This window comes from Lissotriton vulgaris, unplaced genomic scaffold (assembly GCF_964263255.1).
Source record: "Lissotriton vulgaris unplaced genomic scaffold, aLisVul1.2 SCAFFOLD_550, whole genome shotgun sequence".
NCBI classification, from domain to species: Eukaryota; Metazoa; Chordata; class Amphibia; order Caudata; family Salamandridae; genus Lissotriton; species Lissotriton vulgaris.
The window spans coordinates 372,454-398,353 of NW_028247597.1; the positions used below are offsets into that span (position 1 = coordinate 372,454).

The following is a 25,900-nucleotide window of genomic DNA, read 5'->3' on the forward strand; positions in this document are numbered from 1 at the left end:
CTATCTCGTGATACTTCGAAGACTCTTCCAGGACAACAATGTGCAATCATCCGGACCCAACACTAGGCGGCGATCTATGCACAGATATGAATTCAGCAGCCCACATGCCTCGAACATATATACATATACATATATATATATATACATATATACATATACATATATATATATATATATATATATATATATATATATATATATATATATATACACACACAATAACGCTTTCTGAACATGTGCACTGATGATCAAGTAGATGTCATACAAATTTCCTACAATGATCTATATGATAGAAAGGCTATCTTTTTATGCAAGTAGTGTGGCCTTTGGTTTAGTTTCTATTTGTAAACCTGCTGCTGTTCGACATTTGGATTGCTGGTGTAAGCCATCTGGCAATTGTATTCTTGTTAACTGTTTTTCTTTGTTGTCTACAAATGACACAAACAAGTTGTTTCCCTTTTCGGATTGCTTTTGTTTTCTCCATATAGAATATGATCGCTTTTCTTGCGGCTAATGTAACACTGCTTCAGCTTTGTTTTTTGGTTTGTGGAAGGAACTTGGTTTTTGAACTAGTTCGTTTATATGAAAATGCGAGATGACTTTGTAGGAATTGAGGATCTGTCTTCATGACTATTCTATCTTTACGTATTTGCATGCATGGCTCTTGTATTGTGAGTACTGTGAGCCTCTGCAATTCACTTACTCGCTTTGTGCAAAGGTTCAATAGGTTTCCTTATTAGTTGTATTAGTACAACTTTAAGTTTGTTGGTGGAGGTACTCTCGTAGGCTAGGTGGAGCTATCAGTTTTGCTCCCTGCACACATTTTTTAATTACAGGTGTTTGGTAGAAACTTCTTCCTATATGGGCTCTTTGTGTAGGACACTATAGTTGCTAAATGTACCTTTAATGAAGCATAATTTAGCTTGCAGGCTAATAGGTGTGTGAAGTATTTTAGGACAGTTGTGTCCTTTGAACTGTCTTAATAATTTAAGTTTCTGGCACCACCTTGAGTACTCTCCCATTTCGCTATGCAGTATTTTCTTGTTGTTGCCCTTCTTGCTTCCCCAAGAATCGCGATTGTATTTTCTGGTAGACCTAGATGCCAAACTCCAAGTCTTTAGCAGCCAAGCTGCTATAGCTAAGACTTCTGGTTGGATAACTCTCCCCTTTTGCATAGACAGTAGATCATGCTGGCCTGGTAATCTCTGAATATATTCTGTGCTATCTCTATTAGTTCCGAAAACCAAGCTTGTATCACCCACTGTGGGGAGAGGAGTTTCAGGCTCATTTAAGGCTGTTTGCCTTTTCTGATTGCTCTGGCTAACAGTGGGATCGGGGAAAAGAGACGCAACTGTCCCGACCAGTCTATCGATTAAGCATTCTGTGTCAGAGAGGTGTGGGTGTCTGGAGGCAAAGGCTTGGCATTTTGCTTTTTCTGGCCTGCCAAACAGATCTATTTCTGGTGTTCCCAATTGTATGAATATATGTTTGATTGAGTTCCTACTAGAGAGAGGGGGATGTATACCTGCTGAGCTTGTCTGCCTGGACATTGTCTTTTCCCAGAAGGTGAATTGTCATTAAGTTTGTCTCTGGATGGCCCACCTCCAGATTTCCTGGGCTAGTAGTTGATTGTGCAAAGACTTGTGTTCCTCCCTGCTTGTGGAGATAGAACATTGCTGTTGTATTGCCTGTCTGAACTAGTATTGATTTTCCTCACAGCTGTTTCTGAAAGGCTTTTAATGCTAGGAACACTGCTCTTAGTTCCAGTACATTGATATGCAATGCCGCATCCTGTTCCTTCCAAATTCCCCTGACTTTGATTCTCTCCATATGAGCTCTCCAAGTCATATGCAAGGCATCCGTGGTAATGATTACTGTGGGAGGTGTATGAATAAATGGTCTTTAAACGGTTACGTGTGTGTTGTTCCAGTGCGCCATCCCTTCCTGTACATTTTGCGTCACAACAACTAGATCTTCCCAAACCCCTGTGGTTTGTGACCAGTGGCTTTGTATCCATTCTTCTATTTGTAGCCTTGCATATGGTATAAAAATAATGAAGGAGGATATCTTCCCTAGCATTTTCCCACAGTCCCCACTGTCAGACACTGACCATTCTAGTAGAGGTGAGTTTCTTGAAGTATTAATAGTATCCTCTTTTCGCAAGGATATGCTTATGCCTCTGTTGAGTTGATTCTTGCTCCCAGGAATATTTTTTCCTGTACTGGATTTGGAGATTATTTTTCTGTTTATTGAAAATCCCAGATTGTGCAGTGTTGCTATTACTATCTCTATGTGTATTTTGCATTGCGAGATTGCTTTTACCAGCCAGTTGTCTAAGTAAGGGTATCCATGTATTCCTTGTCTCAGAGTGCTGCCAGACATTTTGTAAACACTTTTGGTGCTGATTTTATTTCGGAGCCCAGCACTTTGAATTGATAGTGTATTCTGTCCACCCCAAAACATGAGTATATTTTGTGTCTGTGATTCATTAGGACGTGAAAATAAGCATTCTTTAGATCTATAACCGTCAGTCTTCCTTTGTATCTGAGGTATGACATCTTGCAACACTGCAATTTTTAATTGTGTCTTTAGAAACTTGCTTAGAAGGCGAAGGTCTAAGATAGAATGATGGCATCCGTCCTGAGGCGGTATTCGGAAATATGTTGAGTAGCTTCCCTGGTTCATCTCTCTCCTGGGCACTCTTTCCATTGCCTCCTTTAGTAGCAATTCATTCACTTCTTGCATTAGAACAACTGTTTCTTCTTTTGTGTAGACCACTTTCTTTGGTCCCCTTCCTGAAGGTTGCTTGAGCAGTTCTATACAATGTAGAATGTTTATTATCCATTTGTAGGAGGTCACATCCCTCCTCTCCTGGAGAAAGTTTATTTTTCCTCCAGCTATGTTGAGTGTGAGAGGAGTTGATGGTGTAGTCAGTAACTTGCAGGAGGGGCAGCCATTCCTCTATGTGGCTGCGCTCTTTTCCTCTCGCATGATACCGTAAGGGCTTGCATAGTGGTTTTTTGTACTGCCATTGTTGTCCTTCCGTCTGTATTGGACTTGTACCCTGAATAACTGGATGTGAGGATGCACTTGAAAAACGTCTTCTGCCTGCTGGTCTTCTCACCAGTGTTGATCCTCTCCGTATGTGTCCTCTGAATTGCACGGCTCACAGGGACTTTGCCGTATCATTATTCTTCGAGTTGCTGCAAGATATCATCCACAGTACTACCAAAGAGGTGTTACCCATTAAAATTCTTATTGATTATATTTGCCAGACATGACGTCTTAGGGTTGTTCCCATCATCATTTGTCTGCTTGATGTGTCTGCTCCATCTAATGCAGGCTTTAAGCAAGTATTTGCAATGTTTTTCCCCTCTTCTACCAGGGATGCTGCTCTCTTACAGTATTGTCTAGCAGGTGTTTCATCAACTCTGCCATCTCGTCCCACAGTTGGTATGCATCGGTTGAGCAGAGCATTTGAGTCAGATATTCACCATTTAGTTGCTGGCCCTCTTTAAAATTTCCTCCCTAACAAGTCCATCTTTTTACTTTCCTTATTCGGTGCTGGTCTGGATGTTGATGGCATATTAGCCTTTTTTCTGGCTGTGGCAGCAATGATGGGCAATCAGTTCTGGCATCCTGCCACTGATTCTCCATATACTTAGACAACTCTGTTTCCTGAAACATACCCATGGACTCAGGATTATCTTCCTTGTTGAAGATATACTTGTTTTTCCTCCTCTTCCTGTGGCTCTGCAGTCATTGGTGGAAGGGAGGTTGAGTTCTTTGGTGTCCTTATCAGTTTGTTGCTTTTCCCTCTAAATTTGTGTTGGAATTCTAAATCCTTGAGGGATGTGTTTTTGTAAAATGGTAGCCTTGTGGCATCTTTTTCCGCTCTATTTCGCCAGCTTGTTCTGCGGCGCAGACCTAAGGTGCGATTTCCTGTTCGACACAGATTTTTTGGGGCGGTGTATTGCTTGACCCTTTTTTGGCACCTTCCGACTTCATTCATCTTTCGACATTATCCCATCCCCACTTTGATAGTCTTTAGATATCACCTTTTCAGGTGTGTGCATACCTGCAGTGTCCTTGAAGGGGGAACAGTGGGATTCTTTAGACCCCTGCTTGCATTTGGTTGGTGAGGTTTTTGATGCAGAGGAAGCCCTTTGTGATTTAGAGTCTAATGTTCGAGACTCTACCCCAGTAATTGTTTTCAGTGTTACGTGGGCTTTTTTCTACTTGAATTTATGCTGCTACTTGATGTTGATGATCATCTAGGTGCCTGAGCCTTTTCCCTTCGGCAATGTTATCTTCCTCTTGTCTCAACAACCCCATGTCTGTCAGCAATGAAGTCTCTTTTTGCCCCTGCATGGTGTAGTGTGCTTGCCTCTGTTTTTCTCTCACCTTTAAAGTCTCCAGTTTTAAGTCTGCATAACCCTCACAGTCGTCCCTCTTGGGGTCTAGCTAAAGTCAAAGGTTACACATTTGATGGTTGTCTTTGCGTGTGAATTTATAATGGCATTTAAGGAACAATTGGAATGGTGTCTTCTCCACATCATGCAGAACCAAGGGAGTCACCTGTCCGGACATTTTCTGGTTCTCCCTCGACTTCTGCTATTAGGTACCTCTTTTCGGTGGTCTTCTCGAGAATTCACTCAACAACCCTTTGTCTAACTTCTTATTTTCGTAAAATGTGGAGCCCTCAGCTCTGCTTCCAGATCCATCAACAGAAAAAAAAATCTGAAGATGGCGACCAGGCAGAGGAGCTTCTGGGGAGAGTGTATGATGTCAGGTGAGGCTGGATTAGATACGCAAAAAAAAAAAAAAAAAAGACTACTATCACATTGGAGAGTTCCGAAACAAACTACTTGATAGCGGAGAAATGCCCACCATGAAAAACCAGGAACGATTCACGTTGCAAAACTAGTTGGCCAGGGAAGAAGTTGGTGTATGGTGGGCTAACACATAGCTTGAAGCTCACTCCCTGACCACACCTAGGTAATGACAAGAAACAATCTTGAAAGTGAGGAACCTAAAGGGACAGCTGTGAAGCAGCTCAAAGGGAGTGAACATCAGATATGTGAGGATCAAGTTAAGGTCTTACTTAGGCATGACGACTGTGTAATTATGTAAAAGTCCTACATGCATGCAAGATAAACATTACCGCAATGATCAGTAATTACGTACGAAATCTTTGGTGTATATAATGCGCGATGCCAAAATGAACAGAACCAAGGTAAAGTTTCCAAAATGTTGCTAACTAACAGATATAAATGGAAAATCAATAAAATAGGTTTTTAAAAAAATGACTTGGGCATGACGAAAGGAGAGGGAAGAAAGGCGTTTGAGAACTTTCAATAAATGTATCACTACTTGTGACATAAATTAGGGTTGGGCTGGCAATGGTAAAAAAGGCCAAAAGAGCTAAAAGGCACCCCTTAACTTTGCGCAAAGCAAGGACTTGCTGGGCAAGAGAAAAAACAGACAACAGAAAGTCAGATAAGTTGCCCTGGAGGGGGTCAATCTGGTGTGTGCTGCATCAAACAAAAAGATTTGTCCCAACACCAGGCATATACTGTTTTTCTTGAGTGATGCCTGACTGCCAAGATGATATCGACTACATACTGAAGAAGGTCAAAAGGTATTCAGCTGTTGCTGCTCAATAGCCATGCATGAAGGTGGAGATTGTGAAGGCCAGAGTGCAGGACCCTGTCCTGTTACTGCAATCCCAGCTACTCAGCCTGACCGGAAAACAGATGCTCAAGCCCAGGAGTTTGTGATACTATAGGCTGCGTGCCCAATCCTGGGCCACCAGGATGACCTGGGCCCAGTTGTTCTTGATCATCTTCAGAACTCGGGCTAAAACTGGCACTGGCCTGGAATAAAGGCATACCAGAGTCTAGAGTTTCATGTGATGTGAAATGCTTCTTTATGGAGAGAAGCTTGCAAACTCCAACGCGCACAACTGCTGACATTGCATGTTCTCAGCGGTGGCGAACAGATTGAGCCAAGGTTCTCCCCATTCGCTGACAAAACCTTGTTCCACGTGTGGTTGTAATCTCCATTCATGATACACTAGGCGTCAACGGCTGAGCTCATGTGCCCAGACATTTAAAGATCCTGCCAGGTGGCTCACTACCAGGAAAATACTTTGATCGTCCAGCCAATTCCAGAGGTGTAGCACCTCTAAGCACAGGGTTCATGACCTCACGCCGCCCTGCTTTTTGCAATACCACACGGAGGTATCTGGTCCGTAAGCCTGTGCCACAGCCTCCCTTTCAATAACAAGTGTGGCCCTCAACTCCAGAAAACTGATATGGAGCAGGCCTAGCTTGAGTCCAGAGACCTCTGATCTGCAGGTCTCCCAGATGGCCTACCTAAAACAGGTGGGAAGCATCTGTCACCATTGTCAGCTCTGGGTGGAGTAGGGGAGAAGGGGTCTGATGCTGACTCAACTGCAATCCAGTAACCACCACTGCAGACATTTCACAGTCTCCTTTGAGATCTGGACATGATCTTAGAGATCCCCTTGATGTTGAACCCACAGACTTCAGATCACACTGAACAGCTGGCATGTCACTTGGTGTGCTTGACCAGCAAGATGCCGGAGGCCATCAGGCCCAATAGCCTTAAAATTGATCTCACTAAAATCCAGGACATGAGTTGAAAGATCAGGATCATAGTCTGAATCCTCCTGGACTCTCCCTTCAAGAGGGGAAGATAGAAAATCAAACCGTATCCAGAATGGCTCAGATGAAGGGGAGAATCTGAAAAGGAGTCCGGTGTGACTTCCGCACGTTGATAGTGAACCCCAAAGATGACAGGACATCTTAGCCCGAATCTTTAACTTCAGAGACCGGGACGCCATTTTGCAAGCGGTACGCACACGCCCACCGCTAAAAGTCGATAACTCTGAAATTAATCTCTATCCAGATTATACAGTGGCCGTAGCTCAACAACGAAGGAGCTTCACGGATGTAAAAAAGGAATTATGAACTCGGGAACTCAAGTACTCTATGATTTTCCCGGCGAGGCTCCGAGTTGAATCAGAAGGAAAGACATGGTTTTTCGAATCACAGCGGGAAGCACAGGACTGGCAAGATGGATGGAGACCGGCGAAGGGACCCAGGAATCGTGACCGGCAACGGAACAACGGAAATAAAAGCCCTCAGGATACCAATGAAACCGAATAGGCACGGACATCGCACTATGGACACTGAGACTTGTGCCCATCACCGTTTTTTTTTTCTCCTGTTTATTAGACTAAGACGTCTACTTAATCCCTTTAAAGAAGCCGAATTACATTAAGTGCATGGGGAGACGAAGAGATTACTGACCTGCAGTCGTGGATGGCTGGACAGGGTAAGACTTCGGTCATGCAAAAAGGGACTCCTACAGGTAGGACTGTTGATCACAAACAGCACTGCATGGACATTACCAGAGGGAGGGGGGGCTCACCAGAGGACACAGAAGTCTCACCCCCACGAACAATATTCATGAGTTGGGACTGTAAGTACTCTGCTCAGTTGGGGAGGTGGAAAGGTTTTGTCCGCCGGGCAGGGAGGGGGTAAGGGATTCACACGTATTAAGTTTGTTTTGTTTTTGCTCTTGTTATCTGTTTCTAACTTGGCTGGCTTTTCATACATGCACACACCACGCACTCTGGTTCATGTCAACACAATCAGGCAGGTTGTCTCGAAGGAGGCAAGTCTTACTGAGCCGCCTGTCACTCTCGGACATACTCAGGACCCATCCTATGGGGCTATTGGTAGGTGCCCAAAAATACATTCCGGACGCTAGCATGTTCCGGAATTCAGCCCGGGTTAAACACTCAGTAATACTAATACACCTACATGCCGGATACTATGACAGATCACGCTCACCCGGCCCTTAACCCCCAATCACAACCATTGATCCCCCCTCCACTGACTATTATATCATGGAATGTCAATGGGCTAGGACATAAAATTAAATGGGGACTGGTCCTCCAATAGAAACACACCTGGTGGGAGCGGCGTGTAAGGCCCTAAACCGTTGGGGTTTCAAAATGATCGCACACGCAGAGTTCTCTTCCGGCTCCCGCGGGGTAGGCATCCTTGTTCAAAAAAATGCCCCACTGATGATCAAACACACATGAACTGATGACCAAGGTCGCTTTGCTGCGGTCACTTGTCAATGGGAGGGGCAGACCTACAATATACTATCGATATATATCCCCCCTGCACTGCACCAGGGAACCTTCCAGGACCTGGGGAAACTACTACTTGAGCTCCCAGAGGGGGAAATAATCATGGGGGGCGACTTCAACGCAGTACTGAACACGGCAATAGATCGGCAGCCTCCTCGAGAGGCTACCAGGCCTAACCAACTTTTTAAAGACTTTCGGGACTCTTTCGGACGGATAGATATGTGGAGGCTTAAACATCCAAATGACCGCCATTACACATTTCACTCGGGAGCCCATAATAGTCTCTCCCGAATCGACTATATGTTGACACTAGCAATCCCTCCTGAGAGGATAACGGCCCTGGAGCACCTGCCAAGGGGTATATCAGACCACTCCCCAGTCCAACTCACCTATACAGTACAACCCACCAGACAACAGCGCATATACCCAGTCTATGCAGGTTTTTAAAAAAAACACACTATAGCGAAAGCATTGAAAACCTCAACCACACAATACTTTGACGAAAACGAGGCATCTGTGGACTTGCCGTCAATCCTCTGGGAGGCCTACAAGACAGTGATTAGGGGACAGGCTATCTCCACTATTACTAGACATAATAAAGACCAGAGGGCAACCCTTGAGTCGCTAGAAACAGCAGTCCAGACTGCAGAATTGGCACACACCTCAGATCCCTCGGAGGACAAGGCGCAAACACTAGCCACAGAGCAGAGCAGAGCAGACAGATGGGTAGCCAAATTGACACTCCCGGATGGCACACACACAACCTCTCCCTCTATGATAGTGGAGGAAATGGCCACCTATTACAAAACTATATATACTACACGAGGCGGGGTGACAGAAGAAGATGGAATGAACTTCCTCTAAGACATACCCCTTACCACTATCACAGGAGGATGCACAGGCTCTTGAGGGCGAACTAACAGGAGACTAACTGGGGAAGGCCCTAGCAGCCCTACACACGGGCAAGGCAATGGGACCGAATGGCCTACCGGTGGAACTATATAAAACACTGGCGCAACAGATTGTCCCATATATGCTTCCCATGTATAATGAATGTTTAGAGCAGGGCACACTTACGGCTGACCAACGATTAGCCACCATCGTCACAGTGCACAAACCGGGCAAGCCGCCCGATCTAACGTCCTCATATCGGCCGATCTCGCTTATGAACGCGGATGCGAAAGTCTTAGCGAAACTATTGGCACTTCGACTACAGCCACACCTCACAACACTGGTACACCCGGACCAATTGGGCTTTATGCCTGGACGAAACACGTCCCTTAACCTGCGCCGACTTAATGGGGTACTACACCGCATCCCAATGCTACGCGAAGACGCGGCCATTCTATCCCTAGACGCAACCAATGACGTTGGACCTGGTGGAGTGGCCATTCCTTTTCGCGGTACTTAGAAAAATGGGCTTTGGACCCAAATTCTGTGGATGGATTAAATTACTCTATACAGCACCCATGGCACAAGTGGTCGCCAATGGCCATATATTGCGTACAATCACACTAGGTCACGGAACGAGGCAGGGGTGCCCACTATCCCCATTCGCACTCATACTAGAACCCCTGGCGGTAAAAATTCGCTCGGAACCTATGATCCGTGGGATCACATGGGAGGCGGGATGGGAAGATCGCATTTCCCTCTACGCCGATGACGTATTGATATATTAAATGTCCCCTGCCTCGTCCCTGGCAGCCCTGATCGACGTACTCAAGACCTACGGGGAAGTGTCAGGATACACGATTAACTGGGCCAAATCGCTTCTATATGTATTACATGGACAAATACCCTGGCTACCTCCAGCATGCACCATACAAACTGTGACTAGAGGGTTTAAATACCTTGGAATATATGTCACCCCACAGGAAGCGATTTTTGTGGAAGAAAACTTACTGAAACCTCTACAGAGGCTAAAATCGGATATAACACACTGGCGCTCCCTCCCACTGACACTGTTGGGAAGAGCAGCACTATTTAAGATGCTGTCCCTCCCAAGGTTCCTCTATATGTTGCAAAACACCCCATTTCCGGTCCCGCTCACGTATTTTTAGTCAATTGACGCAGAAATCTCCTCACTATTATGGGACGGAAAACCAGCCCGCATAGCGCACTCTAAACTAATCCGCAGTTGGTACGACGGGGGGATCGCCCTGCCAAGTGTTAAACTGTATTACTGGTCTGCACAACTAATGGTAGTCAACCAGTGGCTACATGCGCCACAACATGACCCAGCATACAGCCTCGATAGGACTATACTTCCCCCAGACCAGCTGATGAGAGCTCTCTATACGAACAAAGGGCGACACACATTCACAGGCCCTAGGGCTCATACAGTTAAGATTTGGCATACGGCTCAAAGGGCCCTAGGATGGGAGGGAGTGCTCACACTGGCTACACCGCTCTGAGATACACTTCGCCTTGGTACCTTGGCAAATACAAAGGTGTTCAAGCAATGGGACCTTATTGGTATTTCCAGAATAGGCGACTTGTGGATACGGGGGGAGATCATCACATTCACAGCCCTGCAAGAGAAGTGCGGAATGGCAGATACCGAGCAGTATCGGTACGCCCAATTCAAACGTGCCCTGCAAGGGGCCATCCCAACGGGTACTACGCTTGCCGAATCCTCCCCCCTGGAGGATAGACTCCTCACGGACCACCTTGACAAGAAAGCAATCTCACTCACATACCGCAAGTTGGTAAACAATCTCCCGGACCCCATAGTGGTTCTCCGAAGCAAGTGGGAGGTGAAATTAGGAGACATAGATGACAAAGACTGGTTATACGCTCTAGCATCGGCGAGGGAGGCCTCCATACCATCTCGGCTAAAACTCATACAGTTAAAAATATTGCACAGAATATACTATTCCCGCACGCTACTGCATAAGCTAGGCCACATGACGGAGCCTGACTGCTTGCGGGGGTGCGGGTTATAGGGAACATACTTTCATATACTGTGGGATTGTCCCAGAATACAAACGTATTGGGTGAATGTTATGTCGGAAATTTCTGAAGCAAGTGGGGTAGAACTACGGCCAGAACCCAGATGCTGTTTGTTAAATATCTGGTCACCGACGGATCTAAATCGAGGGTTGCAGACCTGGGCGACACCGGGTATGGCCCTTGCAAAGCGTAACATTGCTAGGAAGTGGGGTTCCAGACTGATACCCACGAGCAAACAATGGGGGAATGGTATGGATGTAGCGATGGTGGCAGAAAGAGCTGTATATGTACATAGGTGCTGCCCCAAAAATGGTCCAAGATCTGGGGGAAATGGAACGAATATCGGGGAAACCTGTGTGAACCTCAACAAGATGTATCTGAACCTGAAGGAAGCCCATGATGGGAAGAACCTGTAAATTTAATAGTTGTAATAGATGCGTCTTAGGATGTAAGGGGAGGGGAGGGAAGACGAATACTCTATTTTGCTGTCTATGGTTGATGGGGGAGGAATCCAGTTCATGTATAATCTAGGAATAACCATGGGGGAGGGAACTTTCAATGATCTAATCATCTCATACTTACAGATTGAATATGCTACTTACCAGTATGCATCTGTTCTTGGCATGTAGGGCTGCTAACATTCATATCTTAGCATTAGATCGCCACCTAGTGTTGGGTCCGGATGATCGCACATTGTTGTCCTGGAAGAGTCTTCGAAGTATCCTGAGATGGGTGGCTCCTCCCCTGGACTACAGTGCGCATGGGCATCGGCTCCATCCCCAGATTGTTTTTCGCCATTGTGGCAGAGGATGGAGTGAAAAGTGTAAAGGATGTCCATGCTAATGATTGAATACAATGGTATATCTGCAGCTGCGACAGGCACCGGGGAGGAGGGTGGGCGATATGAATGTTAGCAGCCCTACATGCCAAGAACAGATGCATACTGGTAAGTAGCATATTCAGTTCGAGGCATGTGGGCTGCTAAATTCATATCTTAGCATAGAATACATAGCAGTCCCTCCATTAGCGGCGGTTGCCTGTGCCAGCTGCAGAAACCTGAAAAAGTGTTTTGAGAACAGCCTGTCCTACAGCCGCTTGCTGTTTGGAATGTACATCAACACAGTAATGTTTTGTAAAGGTATGTGGTGTAATCCACGTGGCTGCTCTGCAAATGTCCTCTAGAGGAATGTTACCTAGGAAAGCCATGGATGCCCCCAACTTGCGTGTGGAGTGTGCCTTTGGGGGTATTGTTAAAGTGCGCTTGGCTTTTTGATAGCAGATTTGAATGCACTTAACAATCCATCTGGCTATTCCAGCTTTGGAGATCGGGTTGCCTTTGTGTTGTGGTGAGAAGGCAACAAAGAGTTGTTTCGTCTTCCTAAAGTGTTGTGTCCTGTCTATGTAGTACATCAGTGCCCTCCGCACGTCTAACGTATGGAGCATTCTTTCCGCCACTGTTTGTGGGTTCTGGAAGAATGCTGGCAAATCGATAGTTTGGTTGAGATGAAAGTGTGACACCACCTTTGGAAGGAATTTGGGGTTAGTACGTAGCACTACCCTATTTGGATGAATTTGAATGAAAGGCTCTTGTATTGTGAGTGCTTGCAGCTCACTAACACGCCTTAGTGACGTAATAGCAATTAGGAAAGCAACTTTCCACGTTAGGAATTGCAGTTCACACGAGTGCAGTGGCTCAAATGGTGGTCCCATCAGTCTGGTGAGGACCACATTGAGGTTCCAAACCGGAGCTGGCGGTGTTCTTGGGGGAATGACTCGCTTCAGACCTTCAAGAAACGCTTTAATGGCAGGCACCCTGAAGACCGAGAGTTGCTGCCTATTTTGAAGGTAAGCTGCGATGGCGGATAGATGTATTCGAATAGAAGTGAACGCTAGTTTGCACTTATAAAGGTGTAACAGATAGCAAATGATGTTAGGGATAGATGCATCTAGCGGGTTTATGTCATTGTCCGCACAGTAAATGACAAAACGCTTCCATTTCGCGGCATAGCATGCTCGTGTTGAGGGCTTCCTCGCCTCCTTGATGATGTTCATGCATTCAGGAGGTAGGTTGAGGTATCCAAACTCTAAGATTTCAGGAGCCAGATCGCTAGGTTGAGCTGTTGCGGATCTGGATGCTGAATTTCTCCATGGTTCTGCGTCAGAAGTCTGGGCGTGAGGCGCAGTCTTTGATGCGGCACCACTGAGAGTTCGAGGAACGTGGTGTACCAGGCCTGGCGCGCCCACGTTGGAGCAACTAGGATGAGTGTCATCGAGTGTTGCCTTAGTTTTCTCGCCACCAGTGGTATCAGAGGTGTCGGGGGAAAAGCGTAAGCAAATTTGCCTGACCAGTTCATCCATATCGCATTGCCCTGCGATTGGGGGTGTGGGAACCTGGCGGCGAAGCTTTGGCATTTTGCGTTTTCCCTTGTGGCGAACAGATCTATGTCTGGACGACCCCACCTTTGGAAGTACGGCTGGAGTACCGATGGATGTATCTCCCACTCGTGCATTTGATGGCTGTATCTGCTGAGCAGATCCGCCATCTGATTGTCCTTCCCTGGGAGGTGTTCTGCCATGAGGAAGATGTTCCTCTGAATGGCCCACTTCCACATGCTCTGAGCCAGGTGAGACAGCTGTGGCGAGTGGGTGCCCCCCTGTTTTTGGATGTAGTACATCGCGGTCATGTTGTCCGTCCGGACTAACACCACCTTGTTGGACAGATGTACAATGAAGGACTTGAGTGCCATGAAGATCGCCATCAGTTCTAGATAGTTGATGTGCATCTTCTGTTGCTGCGTCGTCCATAGCCCCTGCACCGTGTAAGTGAGCAGATGAGCTCCCCATCCCTGGAGGGATGCGTCCGTTGTCAGGATAACCTGTGGCACTGGCTCCTGGAACAGTCGGCCCTTGCAAAGGTTGTGTGGAGTCCACCAATGCAGAGAGGTGTATGCCCGACTGGTAACCAACACTAGGTCTGTTAATTGTCCCTGAGCCTGTGTCCACTGATTTGCTAAACACTCCTGGAGCGGGCGCATATGCAACCGTGCGTGAGGGACTATGAAGATGCAGGAGGCCATCATGCCTATCAACTGCATGAACACTCTTGCTGGAAGTGAGTGTCCCGGTCTGAACTTGTGGATTAAAGACTGCATGCCGTCTATCCTGACCTGGTTTGGTTGCGCCTTGGCCGTCAGGGTATTGATTGTCGCACCCAGAAACTGTCGGACATGTGCCGGCTGAAGGTGTGACTTTGGGTAATTTAGCGAGAAACCTAGGTCGTGAAGGAGGTGAATGGTAGTTGACATGTCCGCGGCGCACTGCTGTTCCGACCTGGCTTGAACGAGCCAGTCGTCGAGGTAGGGGTAGACATGGATGTTCTGCCTCCTGAGGTGCGCTGCTACTGTCGCCAGACACTTGGTAAACACCCTTGGGGCAGTTGTGACTCCGAAGGGTAGGACTTTGAACTGATAATGCGTGCCCTGGATAGTGAACCTGAGGTACTTCCTGTGGGACGGATGTAGCGGAATGTGGAAATAAGCATCCTTGAGATCTAAGGTTGCTAAGAAGTCTCCTTTGTTTAACATAGGAAGAATCTGTTGCAGTGTAAGCATATGGAAATGCTCTGACAGTATGTACAGATTGAGGGGACGGAGATCCAGAATTGGTCTGAGAGATCCGTCCTTCTTTGGAATGAGGAAGTACAGGGAATATACCCCTGTGCCCTCCTCTCCCACTGGCACGAGCTCGATTGCCCCTTTTTGCAGCATCACCAACACTTCCTGCTGCAATAAGTGCAAGTGCTCTGCGGACATAGGTCTTTGCCTTGGCGGAATGTTGGGTGGAGTGGATTTTAACTCTAGACAATAACCGTACTGGATGAGCTGTCGCACCCACCTGTCTGTGGTGATGTTGATCCAGACGGGCAGGAACTGCTGTATTCTCCCCCCGACGGGTGTTAAGTGGTCGGGGGGCAGTGACAGCGAGTCACTGGCTGCTTGGGGCAGAGGAGCGTGAATTGTTGCCTCCTTTGCCGCGTCCCTTGTTGCTGTTTCCCCTGTAGCCCCTCTTGTTTTGTTTGGGGTACGAGGATTGTGCTCCACCTCTAGGGAACTGTGATTGGTGACCCATCTGTCCTCTGGTGATTCCACGGGCACCTGAGCGACGAAAATTATTGCCACGAAACTGCTGTGATTGCAGGGCCCCCATAGATTTAGCAGTTTCAGTATCTTTTTTAATTTTTTCCAGGGTGGTGTCAACATCTGGACCAAACAGTCTCTCCGGATTGACTGGTTGATTAAGTATGGTTGTTTGAATGTCAGGTTTGAACCCCGATATGCGGAGCCACGCCTGTCTTCTGAGCATCACACTGGTATTAATGGCCCTAGCGGCCGTGTCCGCGACATCAAGTGCACACTTTATGGCCGCGTTGGAGATTAGTTGTCCTTCTCGAATAATCATTTTGGTGCCCTCTTGAAACTGTGGAGGCAGGTGTTCGACAATCTGCTCTAGTGTGTCGTAATGTGATCTATCATAACGTGCCAGTAGTGCCTGTGTATTTGCAATACGCCAGAAATTGGCAGCCTGCGCAGCCACTCTTTTGCCTCCTGCCTCTAGCACTTTGGACTCCTTATCCGGGGGAGGAGCTTCACCCGTTGATTGGGAGTTGGCCCTTTTTCTTGCGTTTGCGACCACCAGGGAGTCAAGCGGCAACTGTCCTCGAATGTACGCAGGGTCCGCAGGCGCTGGTCTGTACTTTTTTTCAATACGTGGGTTGACCACCCTTGCCCTGGTAGGTTCCTTAAAGATGTCCGCAGCATGCTTGAGGACCCCTTTAAGCATGGGCAGTGTCTTGACAGTTTTTTCCGAAACCGAAAAAGTGTCGAACAGAAAGTCTTCCTCCACTGGGTCAGCATGCATGTCCACATCATGGTTAGCAGCTGCCCTCTCAATGAGTGCATGAAAACCTGCAGAATCCTCTGTAGGGGATGCACGTGTACCGAAAGTCTGTGGGTCTTGTCCCATATCTTGGGTGCCTTGGTCCCCAATGACATATGAATCTGGCTGTGCCTCAGGTTCATTGACTGGGAATGTATATTGTTCATCTTCAGCATAGCCCTCACTTTCAGAGTGGTCTGGAGACGGTGTTGGGCTTCTTCTTGGAGGAGGCTGGATAGGTTCCATGAGGCCTGAGGCGTCATGTTGGTACTTCTTCTTCTTTAGGGGGATGACATAGGATTCCACCGGCTGCGAAGTGATTTTCCTTTTGTAAAGGGTTAACTTCCCCGTGTCCGCATCTATGAAGCACTCCGAATCCTCTTCTTGGTCGTGCACATGACCTGAAGATGCCCCTGCCGAAGAAGATTCCGACTTCTTTGGCGTCGATTTCGATGAAAAAGCCTTCGGCGCCACTTTTGGTGGTAGAAGGAAGAGGAGTTTACTTGCGGGCTTGACCGGGACGTCTGCCTCCTTTTGCGTCGATGGCGTTGGCGCCGACGAAGAAAAAGCCTTCTCCCTAATTCTTTGTAGTGAAGGAGCAACGAGAGATGTGTCGGTGACCGATGTCTTTGGCACCGACGAGGTGGCCTTGCCTTCGGATGCGACGTTCCGTTGGTCTTTAGGAGGGATGGACGGCGCCGACCTCGAGTCCTTGGAGCGATGCGCCGATGTTCCTGTTGGAGCCGAGGCTGCGTCGCTTGCTTTGGCTGGCTTTGCCGGCGCCGGCGCGCTTGTCTTGTGCGTGCCACCCTTTTTAGAGGATCTCTCCTCCGGCGCCGATTTCGACCCTGTGGAACCGCCGTGTTTCTTCGACTTCTGCGGACCGGAGGTCGACGGAGTCGATGAGGCTGCCGGTTTACTCGACTTTGCTGTAACGACCGCCATCTTAGGGACGATTGAGTCCTTAACTTTCGCTTTCAGTTTCGGGTCGGCCATTTTAGGTGTAGTCGAGACCGCTTCTTTCAGTTTCGGTTTCGATTCCCTCGGCGCAGCAAGTATGTCCGTGGCCGGGCCAGCAGGCGGGGCCGAGGCTTGCGCTACAGGGTCTTGGGTAAGGCCGACAGGCGATCCCGCGACCCTTTCCTGATGTTCGTCAACTTCGGGGCATAGCTCGTCCCCTGAGCTATCTTCCGCGGCCCCATAAACCATATTGTCGTCCCCTACCTCGTCGACGTATTCAAGGCCTTGATCCACGACCCCGTCGTCGTCATATTCCGGATCAGCCTCGACCTCCGTCTCAGGCGGGGAGATTTGAAGATGATGGCTCTGGTCCTCCTCTTCTTGGTCGTCGAAGATGTTTTCTGGTTCCGGGGCCGTCTGCTTGGCCACCAGGCGCACCGCGCGCCGAATCGTGAGAGTCTTCTTCGACCTGAAACTCGCACAGGCCCTGCAACTTCCTTCGTCATGGTCTGGCGAAAGGCATTTATTACAGACCGGGTGCACGTCTATATGTGGGTATTTGGACCCACAGAGCGGACACAGCTTAAACGGACTCCGCTCCATGTTGGGAACTTGGTGTCGAGTCGCGATGAGAAGGCCTCGATGTCCAAAGAGTTGGAAAAACTCCGCTGATTCCGGCTCCGAGAGACGGAAGAATTCGAGACCGTACGCAAACAATACCGACGTAAAGAACCCAAAGCCTTTTGGCCTTTAGAAATGATGTTTTTTCGGTTCCGACGGAGAGACGTCGAGACCGCATCCGAACCCAATGGCGGAAAAAAACAATCTGGGGATGGAGCCGATGCCCATGCGCACTGTAGTCCAGGGGAGGAGCCACCCATCTCAGGATACTTCGAAGACTCTTCCAGGACAACAATGTGCGATCATCCGGACCCAACACTAGGTGGCGATCTAATGCTAAGATATGAATTTAGCAGCCCACATGCCTCGAACCTATTGTATTATAAATAACAGAAGTTGATTCTAAATGCTATGCGGACTTATGTAACAGAAGAAATTATTATATGCACATACGTATCGAAAACCAAATAATGCCGGTTTTGTGTAAATTGATGAAAAGCCAATAAAAACTGTTTAAAAGAAAAAAAAAAGTTGACAGGAGGTTCGCCGTAGTCTGGAAGTGGTTGAATACTGCCTGGGGAGAGCTCGCCTTCAACAGCGGGTACTCGAGGTAGGGGGAAGACTGGGACCTCTGAGCTCCGAAGGTGCGCTGCTGCCACTGACATCGCTATTATCAACACCTGAAGGACACTGGTTAGACGAAAGGCGAGCACAGTTTACTGAAAATACTCCTCTCCTACCAGGAACAGCAGGTAGTGACAATGGGCTTGCATGTCGGGTATTTGAAAATAGAAGACCTGCAGGTCCAATGCCACCATCCAGTCGCAAGGAAACAAATACCTGTGCTAGTGTGAGCATCTTGAATTTTTACTTCCAGAGGAAGGCATTGACAAGGAGCAGGTCTAAAATAGTACAACATTGATCATCCGTTTTTGGCACCAGAAAGTAGCGGGAATAGAGACAATGACCTACTTCTGCCACAGGTAACCTCTCAATAGACCATTTAGCCAAACGGGTTTGCATTTCTTGCCATAAAGCGGACAGATGGCCCCCCATAATTGCTTTTGAGACAGAGGCTGGTGCGGCGGAGCAGCAATGAAGGGCAAGGTGTACCCCAACAGGACTATCTGCATGACCCACTTACCTGCCAACCCAGGAAGAATAGTCTTGTATCCTGCCTCCCCTTGAGTGGCTGTGCTCCACTAATAGAACACTAAAGGGGTTTGGCAGGTGGGGCAGTAGACTAAATGGCTTGCTGACCCTGGCCAGCGATGGGTGCCTTGGCCGTGAAACTGCTGGACCCTTGCTGGGGTAGAACTGGCAAATGGTATGGGGTTCCATCAAAGGGCATGTCCATAAGCGACGACTGGACTGAAAAACAAGCTGAATGCAGCCAGGCATGGCTTTGAATGGTGATGCTGGTTCCAATGGCTCGCCCAATTGAATTGGTGGTCTTCAAGCCAAAACTAATCGTGAACTTGGCTTCATCACAACTGTCCTGGATGGCCTGGGTTAGGACTGGTCAGAGATCATCAGGGACACCTGAGAAGACTTGAGTCACTAAATTCTAATGAGTGAGAATAGCAGTACAAAAGGCACTTGGCTTTCATAGAGCCGAGGGCCAAGCTGACTCGTTATTGGGAGAGTAATTGGAAAAGTATTTGTGTTCTTTCAAATCAACCTGCACTACCAAGTTTTCAGAGAAGGGATGCCAATACAAAAATGGAGGATCATCCGGAGCAGGGCGGTGGCATCATGCAATCCGACGATTGACCATCGATAAGAGGGGGGAGGTGCCAAGAGAGAGGGTATTTGCCAGAGCAAGGTTCGACCAAAGCCCCCAAAAGAGCATTTGTAAGTAGAGGGACAAACCTGCATGATCCCCTTTGCAGGCAATGGCATTGTACGATCTGGTGATTAAACACTGTGGTAGACCAAGGTTTGGGCCAAGCCCCCAAAAGGGTATTTGTTAATGCCTTATTGAAGTCCTGGAGAGGCTCAGTAGATGTTTGCCCAGGCTGAAACACCTCCATCAAGACATTGGCTTTGACCTCTAAGGTGGGGGCGCTTCAGGTAAAGACTTTTGGCTGCCCTGTGCATGATCACTGCATACAAAGTTGCGCTCTCTTCCATGGCAGGATGGTAATGGGTTATATAGTGAGGTTGTTCGGGTATCAGTTCCACTGGCTTCCTGAAAGTCATCATACCAACTTCCTTCATGGCAAAGGTGCCCTACCTCAACATTGTATTAATCCATGCCAAACAAAGAATGCAACGTAGAAGTCTGTTCTTCTGGGGTTGACAAGTCTAGTGGAGGAGGTGGCGCTTCTATAGTGTGGCATTAATCAAGGTTGTGGCAGCACTGACTGAGTCAGACAGCACAATGGGCACCGTTTCCTCTGAAGCCGATAGTCAGCATCAGCGTGCAGGTTCTAGGGGATGACGTGGATCACAGACCTGGAGTCAGGATGCAGGCCAGAGTGATGGATTTGGAGGGTCCTACTGGCGTCAAGGGTGAACCTGCCAGCAGTACTGCAGTCGGATGGGCTCTAGGCTCCTTGGGGTGGAAAGGCGCACCAGACGTAACCTGTAAGGATCTAAAGAGTCAGAGCACGGCTTTGTGAAACTCCTCCATTTGCCTCGGTATCACAGATGGCTCTAGAAACTCAAGACAAGTTGCAGAATAGGCTCTGATGTCAATCAACTTTGAGAGCCACATCAATTGGCAAGGTGATGCCCTAGCACCTTCTGAGGGGTGTGAGAGTGGCAGGAAGGGGCAGAGTTCTGGTTGGAATTTTTTTCTTCGTTGACTTACCTGAAGACTTGGAGCGTAACAACCACTGGAACAACTCCTGCGACTTGCGGGCCAAGACTGACCCTTTGACTTGGAGCTGTCTTGTTGCGGAGTCTTCCAGTGCTTGGCAACAGAGCTTTGAGGTCTCATTTGACCTTTGTGTTCATCAATGTGGAGTCACTGCAGGCCTTCCAGTCATAGTTCAACCCCAGGAACAACAGTAAAACCTACTGAGGATCCGTCACAGACATTTGTTTGCAAGAGTCGTTATAAGGTTTAACTCTTGTTGTTTTGGGAGGTGGCTTTTCCCTTCCATAATGAACATTTTAGATGGAAAAAACAGTCTTAAAAAGACGTGAGAGCTGCAGATCCTCGTTTGGAGGCGAAGGAAGAAGAAAACTGACGTTCGCACATTGGCGTGACACCTATATTGCCCCCTGCATGTCATTTCTATAACAGAACGAGGTCTGTACAGAACCGCATAGTACCACCTATTGGTGTGCAGAGGTACCGCTCAAAAGTTTCTCGATTCAGTCTGACACCTGAGGAATCTGCAGTTTGAAGTCTCTATCAGAAACAAAGTACATTAGTGGTAGTGTGATCACGCAAGCTAAAATTATAAAAAACAAAACTGCCCCCTTTTTGTTTTAACCACATGTCTGCAAGCTACAAATCTAATGCATGGATAGGCTTCTGAAGCTAACAAAATGGTATTTTTGCAGAGCTCAGCTGCTGACTGCATAAGAAGGCAAGGAGATGAGATATGGTATTCTTGCTTATAATGTTTCTCAAGCTTCCACCTGCTGTTTGCAGTATAGGGAAGGGAAGGAACACAGGCCTTGGGTACCTGATTGTCAGGAGCCCAGGGCACACTCAGTCAAAGTACATCAGCAATTCAGCAAAAAGTGGGGGCATACCATGCAAGAAAGATGGCACTTTCTCACAACTTACAGAAGCAAGTGCTGGAATTTCATAATGTACCAGATTTGAGGGAGAATGCGTCGATACTAACACGTCCTGCTCTAAATTTGCAGTGCGAGATGGAAGGGACACTTTGCATAGTCCACAAGGGAACTATAAGAGCAGGTGAGACCAACTGAAATGTTTAAATATGTGCGAGAATTTAATGGATTATAACAATGTTATGCCATGTAACATGTCCGGATGAAAGAGAATATTTTTCATAGCCAGTGGTTGGAGTGGTTCCTGTTAACTTAGTCTTTGAGTCCCCACGTATATGTATCAGACAAAACAATTGAAGGACATTAATGTCTATCGTCGATGGAGGAGTATAAGTTAAATTTTTTTCCCCGGCTATGATCCCTTCAATTGGTGTAACTTTAGAAGTAACAGAATTGAGAAAGCAAGCACAGCTTATCGAGATACTGGCAAATGATACTGCTGCTGGCCTTTCCTAAATGACTGAAGAGCTGATAGTGATGCACAGCATGATTTTGCAAAAAAGGATTACTCTAGATCTAATGCTGGCTAAGGAAGGAGGGGTATGTAAAATAATCAAAATGCAGTGTTGCACCTTAATCCCTGGTAATACCCGGAACATGCATGATCATATATTTATCAATTTCCAGGTTTCACAAAAAGAGCAGAAGATAGGCAGACAATAGGGGACCCATTAGGTAGTTGGGGAAAATGGATTATGGGACTTCTGGTGCAGTAAATGTGTTCTTTCTCTTATTATAAATATTACTTACACACACAGGGTCTACTTTAGATTCAAGATATTTAAATACTGGGACAAACAGGAGAAATGTCAATGGATACAAGTAGATATTAGGAGATGAAGGAATAGAAGATGATATGAATTCCAGAAACAGGCCTGGCGTTTATATGACACTGAGGTAAGGTTGGAACTCAAGTGCCAAAAAGGAACAAAGTGTGAGCATGGGGGCCAAAGCTATGAAACTAAATGGACTCCAATCTTGTATTAATCAACTGAGTGTACTGTTGTAGCACTAACACACCCACTGCCTCAGTGGCAAACAATTAAAATGATATTTTTGCAGAGCTCAGCTGCTGATGGCATGGGAAGGCAAGGAAGTGAGATACAATGTTCTTGTCAGAGTCATCGACAGAATGTCTGCCAATGATTGGAATGAGTTGTTCAGTGCACATCAAGTTCCAGGACTGGTGCCTGAACTGGAGGGAATACCCTTACCGGAAGATCTGTGGATGCTAGGCCTATATGAGCTCTGAGTGACTGAAAGCTCACTTGATTGGTTAACAAGATTTCATATTGCCATACGTAGCAGGAATTCTTGAGAATTAGGGTCAAAAATAGGAACAATAATGAGTTGAATTAGAGAACATGAGTGACAACATGGTTAATTTTGCCATGAATTTGATAAAGATGAAAATGGCTCCAGTTATGATTGTTGGGAAAATAGCAGGTATAGCAATTTGGGGGCCAAGTGGGAGACGGGCAGAATTTGAAAGGCAGATCTTAGCAAGAAGGCCTAGGGAAAGAGGAAAACAACATGACAGTTGTTAAGCTATTACAGTAGACATAAGGAGTTCCAGATGTATCTGCCCAAATAAGCAATGCTGTGTTGTGGAGCATTTTGGATACCAGAGGATCTCTCAGTTGGTGGAAACAAGGAACTCTTCAAGATTAGGTGTGGTGTGTCAGAGGTTGACTGCATGACTTCCCCTTAAAGAAAACTCTAGCTGACCCAAAGACGATACTCACTTCTGACCCATTTCCCTGCTACCCTACCTGGTGACAGTAAATGAGAAGATCATGGATAAACTAGCCACCCACCTCAAAGTCAACCACATCCTTGACACAAATCAATCCGGTTTCAGACCCACTACCTCATGGATTCTGCCCTCATCATCACCACTGACCGAGGAGACACTGATGCCCTTATCATACTATACTAATCTGCCACCTTCAACACAGTCCCTCACCCCATCATCATCCAACGCCTTCATAAAGCCAGCATTCAAGGTCACATGCTCTGCTGGATCTGCTTCTTCCTAATAGACCGTATCCAATCAGTCAGTCTAATCTGCAGAGTTACAGAAGATCATCAGTCAGCTCAACTGTGTTTAATGCCTACTTGGCCCCACTCACCAGCATCATGCATGTCCATGGAGTCAATATAAAATCCTATGCAAACAACCATCTCATCCTGTCCCTTTCTGACAAAACACCAACCATCCAGACCAATCTTCTCCACCTGCATGACTGAAGTCACAAGATGGATGAAACTCAAGTGTCTCCATCTAAATACAGACAAAACAAAAGTAGTCCTCTTTGGCAAAGACACCTAAATAATAAACTCCACCTGGTGGCTTGCTGAAATTGGACCCACAACCACCCGGCCACTCAAATGACGAAACTTGGATAAGTAGTCTATAACCAGCTCGCCGTACTGGCCAAATGAAGAGAGTCTCCATCTCCTGTTTCTACACACTTAACGATGCACAAGATCATCTTCAAATGGCTTCCCATTAACACGTGCAGAAGAGTTACCCAGGCCCTCATCAGTGACAAGCTGGACTACAGCAACACACTCTATGTCAGAATCAACGAACAACTGATTGGAAGACTCCGAACTACACAAAATTCAGCAGCCAGACTTGTACTCAAACCCCTACTGCATGCACATTACCCCACATTTCAAAGACCTCCACTGTCTCCCAAGTCCACAAATGAGCTCTCTTCAAACTCTTCACCGAGTCAGACACAACACTGCCCCACTTATTACAACAATTGCATTAACTCCCACAACCCTACTGGACATTGCCGCTGAGCTGGACACTTACTTGCATACATTCCCCAAATACACAGAACCATAGACAGAGGGTTGTGCCTTCTCCTACCTCACCGCCAAAGCATGGAACAGGCCTCTACAGATCAGAGCAGCCTACTAAGTTCTTGAATTTCGCAAGCAACTGAAGATTTGGCTCTCCACCTAGACAAAGCCCATTCTTGGTTCTTGCTATCAGCACCAGGATGCTCTACTGGGATAACACCCAACTCAACATATAACACCACATCACAACAAAAAACATTACATAAACCTAACTTAACCTAACCTCGGAGGGCAGATAGGTGTGTGTAATGCTAAGGAGGTACTTTGTCGACAAGCTGGGTGCATGGCATTACTGGAGGAAATAATTTTGGATTTGCAGGCACGCGATAGCAAGGTGGGCTGGGGAACATGCAGGGATACAATGCTAAGGACAACAACTGGGTTCAATGATGGCAGGTTGTTGGTACGTCCAAAAAGGAATACATTGGGGACATGTTCTATATACACTGTGGGAATTTCAGGATACATGGCGGAGGCCTGCAGCTCTCCTAATGGATGTGGGAGAGAATGATCTGGTGCATCTGCCGGCCAAGGATCAGTAAGAGTAGGCAATGCTATTTTTGGCACAATGGTTACAGTTTGCCCAGTGGAGTAAGAAAGCCAGCAGGTACCAACACGGCAAGAAATGGGGACAACAGAGAGCTGCAGGAGTTTTGCAAGGATAGGAATATTGAGACGGTGCATCATGTAGACATTGCCTACAAATTTCCATTTTTTTTCTCCATGATGGAGTGCACTTTTCTTCGCTGGAAAACCGAATGCACTTAATTACCATAATCGGGACACTACAGGACTGGTGGAAAAACAGAGTAAGGTTTGGTGGGAGAGAAAATATACCCCAGAAGAGGGTTTTCTGATGGCAAAGAGAGAGAGAACGCATGAACTAAATTAGTGCGATACCAGAGTAGGTTGAGTGAGTCCAACAGAGACTAAAACAGAATGGTATTAATGAAGAGTGAAGCAGAAAGAAAGAACCAAGAACCCAAGACGTTAAATGTATACTTATGGTGAAGTCTGATTTAAAGGCAGGTGGGTGACGTTTAAGAGAGGGGGAATGGATAGCTGTTTAGAACAATTGAACAATTTATGTGTGGCTACGCAGAAAGTTTTGTTGATATGAGCTCATCTTGAGACTAACAGAAGTGGTCTTTCCCACAAAAATAAAGCATATGTGACTTGTTGTCCTCCAACTACTTTACTGTCTAGAGCTGCATCAGTGAAAATTAAAATAACAGCCCCTGTAGTCTTCCCCGTAGAAACTTACCTTGTAAGTCGTAAGACATGGGTGTCATGTGAAATGGGTGTCGATAGTCCTGGATAAGGGAAGAGTTCATATAACTTGTATCCACTGCAGGGAGACTTGGCGTTCTGGAGATTGGAGAAGTTTGCTGAGGCAAGCTTAAGATACTGGTGGTAGGGGGACAAAAAGAAAGTTAGAAAACTGAACCTTTGTAAGTAAAAATAAAAGCTAGTCACAGAGAGAAAGGCCTGCAAATATTTTTGGTGGATACTGGGAAGAGACATAAGACTATTTCATTTTAAGTACACCAAGTATGACACAATAGCGATGCAAAAAAAAATGTGATGAAAATCCATCTAGGAATTGACACA

General features: G+C 46.8%; 1 protein-coding gene across 1 annotated transcript in view; it reads right to left on the reverse strand.

Annotated features, from left to right (window-relative positions):
• PIAS1 (protein inhibitor of activated STAT 1) overlaps nucleotides 1–25,900 on the reverse strand; it is an 854,757-nt gene that overhangs the window by 105,577 nt on the left and 723,280 nt on the right. Inside the window, exon 12 of the mRNA XM_086949739.1 lies at nucleotides 25,554–25,696. Coding sequence (XP_086805865.1) covers nucleotides 25,554–25,696 — 143 coding nt within the window. The remainder of the gene's footprint in view (nucleotides 1–25,553; nucleotides 25,697–25,900) is intronic.